This window comes from Magnolia sinica, chromosome 3, assembly GCF_029962835.1.
Source record: "Magnolia sinica isolate HGM2019 chromosome 3, MsV1, whole genome shotgun sequence".
NCBI lineage: Eukaryota > Viridiplantae > Streptophyta > Magnoliopsida > Magnoliales > Magnoliaceae > Magnolia > Magnolia sinica.
The window spans coordinates 125,624,726-125,627,153 of record NC_080575.1 but is presented as its reverse complement, the minus strand read 5'-3'; the positions used below and the strand labels follow the sequence as shown (position 1 = coordinate 125,627,153).

The 2,428-nt window shown below is 45.8% G+C and overlaps 1 protein-coding gene across 1 annotated transcript; it reads left to right on the top strand.

The window, feature by feature from the left end:
* The first annotated feature begins 513 nt into the window (after positions 1 to 513).
* LOC131241186 (phytolongin Phyl1.2-like) lies at positions 514 to 1,960 on the top strand. Its single transcript, XM_058239898.1, has one exon. The coding sequence runs from the start codon at positions 825 to 827 to the stop codon at positions 1,524 to 1,526; it is 702 nt and encodes a 233-aa protein (XP_058095881.1). The 5' UTR covers positions 514 to 824; the 3' UTR covers positions 1,527 to 1,960.
* The last annotated feature ends 468 nt before the right edge of the window (positions 1,961 to 2,428 follow it).

Genomic DNA, 2,428 nt, shown 5'->3' with positions numbered 1-2,428 from the left:
AAAATATATGGGCTCCACATCTGCACAACTGTCCGCTGCAGCAAACCGTACGTTTGCTACTGAGTTACACTTCATATAAATTACTTCCCCGTCCAAAGAATCCGTTTTGCCTATGTCCCGATCCAGTTAGAGCGTGTGTCGCCGCCCAGTGGGGTCCCATGATGAGGTGTTCCTGTGATTTGAACCATCCACATCTTCTATACCATCATAAATAAGCTATTTTCCCATAATCACACTTCAGTGGTGATCCCAACCTGTGATTTTTAGAGTAAAATAATATTTTCATTGTTCTAGTTTCATCCAAAGATATTGATGGTCTCAATCATCCTTTAAGTTCCTGAATATGGACAGTAAGACATGAAATCACAACATGAACAGTTACGATCATCGGACTACTCATCATGCGGGCCCAACGAACCGCGACAGACGGTGGATTCTATGTCGCGAGAGAGACAAAACGAACTCGTCCCCCGCTGTTTTCAACCCGTTTTGTCCCTTTCGTCTTCGCACGCCAACATCCTCTAACAAACCGCCTGCCGAAACCCATCTCTCGCTTCTAATCAACGACAACCAGACTAAGACAATCTCTCTCTCTCTCTCTCTCTCTCTCTCTCTCTCTCTCTCTCTCCGCGTCTGATTTCTTTCTGCATCAGACGCGTCTCTGATTTTTACATGAAGAAGTCTCACAGAAAGACGCCACCCGTCTCGTATTCTCCTCTCTTTCCTCTCCCAATCCAATCCCTATTTGAATTCTTTTCCTTTCCCAATCCGTCTCTGATCCGATCTCATCTCCTTTGAATCCCTCTTTCGATCCCAACCATTCGATGATTCCGGATCCGAATGTCATCCTGTACACCTGCATTTCCAAAGGAACCACAATCCTCGCCGATTTCAGCTCCGGAGACCGCGATCTCGAAACCCTAGCCCCGAAATGCCTCGAGAAGGCCCCCAGTTTCCACCGTATTTACACCCACACCATCAGGAAGAGGATCTACATGTTCCTGATGGAAGATCCGTTCGTCTATTTCGCTATTGTCGACGAAGATTTCGGCAAATCGCAAGGTCTCGACTTCCTCCGCCGCGTAAGGGACACTTTTGTGGCGGAGATCGTGAAGGACCGGAAGATCGACGGCTCGGATTCTCTGAGCTACGGCTGTTTCAACGATGAGTTCCGCTCGGTTTTCCACCGGCTGATGCGCCCCGCGGAAGACGGGGATCCGATCGGTGATTCAGATGTACTGTTGCTCCGGAAGCCGAAGAAGAGATCGTCGAACGGCGACGAAGCAGCCAGCGTGGCTGGCAATGTAGAAAACAGGGTGGATGTGCCAGCCGACGCTAGCGTGAGCCGGGAGTGCTCGGACTCCCCACTGCAAAAGAGCGGAGGGAATGTCTGTGGAAGGCAGCAGGCGGGCAGGATGTGGAGGCGGCATGTCCGGATCGTGCTACTCATTGACTTTGTCGTCTGCTGCATTCTTTTTGGCGTGTGGTTATCAATCTGCAAGGGATTCCGCTGCGTCGAGCGGTGAATCCCCATTGCCAATTGTAAGTTGGCTGTTCTGCCGGCCAAGCAATTTGATGAAGGTAACATGAACTACGACACATTACAATGTATTTGATTGTTTGTTGTTAATATGTTCTTGAATTCCCCTCTTGTTTCTGAGTTTGTGATGGATGGCGTTAACTGCCGGGATGAGCGAATAGCAAATTTTGAATAGGCCCGGCTGACAGGCCTGATGTCTGCAGTTGAAAATTCAGGGCTGGGATTGTTCCAGACCTGACAATGTGGGTGATTTTTAGGGGGTAGGGCTTCTTTGATCTGTTATTGGATAATGTGGGTGATTTTTAGGGTTTGTTGTGCGGTTCACACTATACTTGTTTTCAAAAGAATGTTTGTGACATTACATGTAACTGTGAATAGTTCAGAAAATGAAATCAGTAAGCATTGAACGCTGACTTTTTATCTGTTTTCAGATATTCTTTTTGTTGATCTAATGCTTACTAAAGTAGAATTATGAGCTTAGATGCAAGTTCTTTATTTGTCTGATGTGTCTACCGTTGGGTTTTTATTAGCTTCATGAAATTGTGGTATTGTTACTGTAAAATTTCTCATATTTAAGGGGGTCATTTGGGAGCGTATAATCAGTGGTAATTGGTGTGAATTGTTGCATTTGGGAGTGTATTTCTTGCAGTTAATGGGAGTGTAAGCGGCCATTTGGCAGCGTGTAGTTACTGGTAATTGATGTGAATCGGTGGTAATTGGTGTGTTTGTTAATTCGAATCCAAATCACATCAAATACACTAAACCCCTTTTTTTGAAATCGCAGCGAAATCACATGGATTCTGATTATTACTGATTAGCAAGTCACTCACTCCCTCTCTGCCAATGCATTCCAAATATTAGCTGCCAAACACATTTACGTGGATTCCA

Excerpts from the sequence above, each read along its gene's own strand:
- LOC131241186 (XM_058239898.1), top strand. The coding sequence starts at position 825 with ATGATTCCGGATCCGAATGTCATCCTGTACACCTGCATTTCCAAAGGA.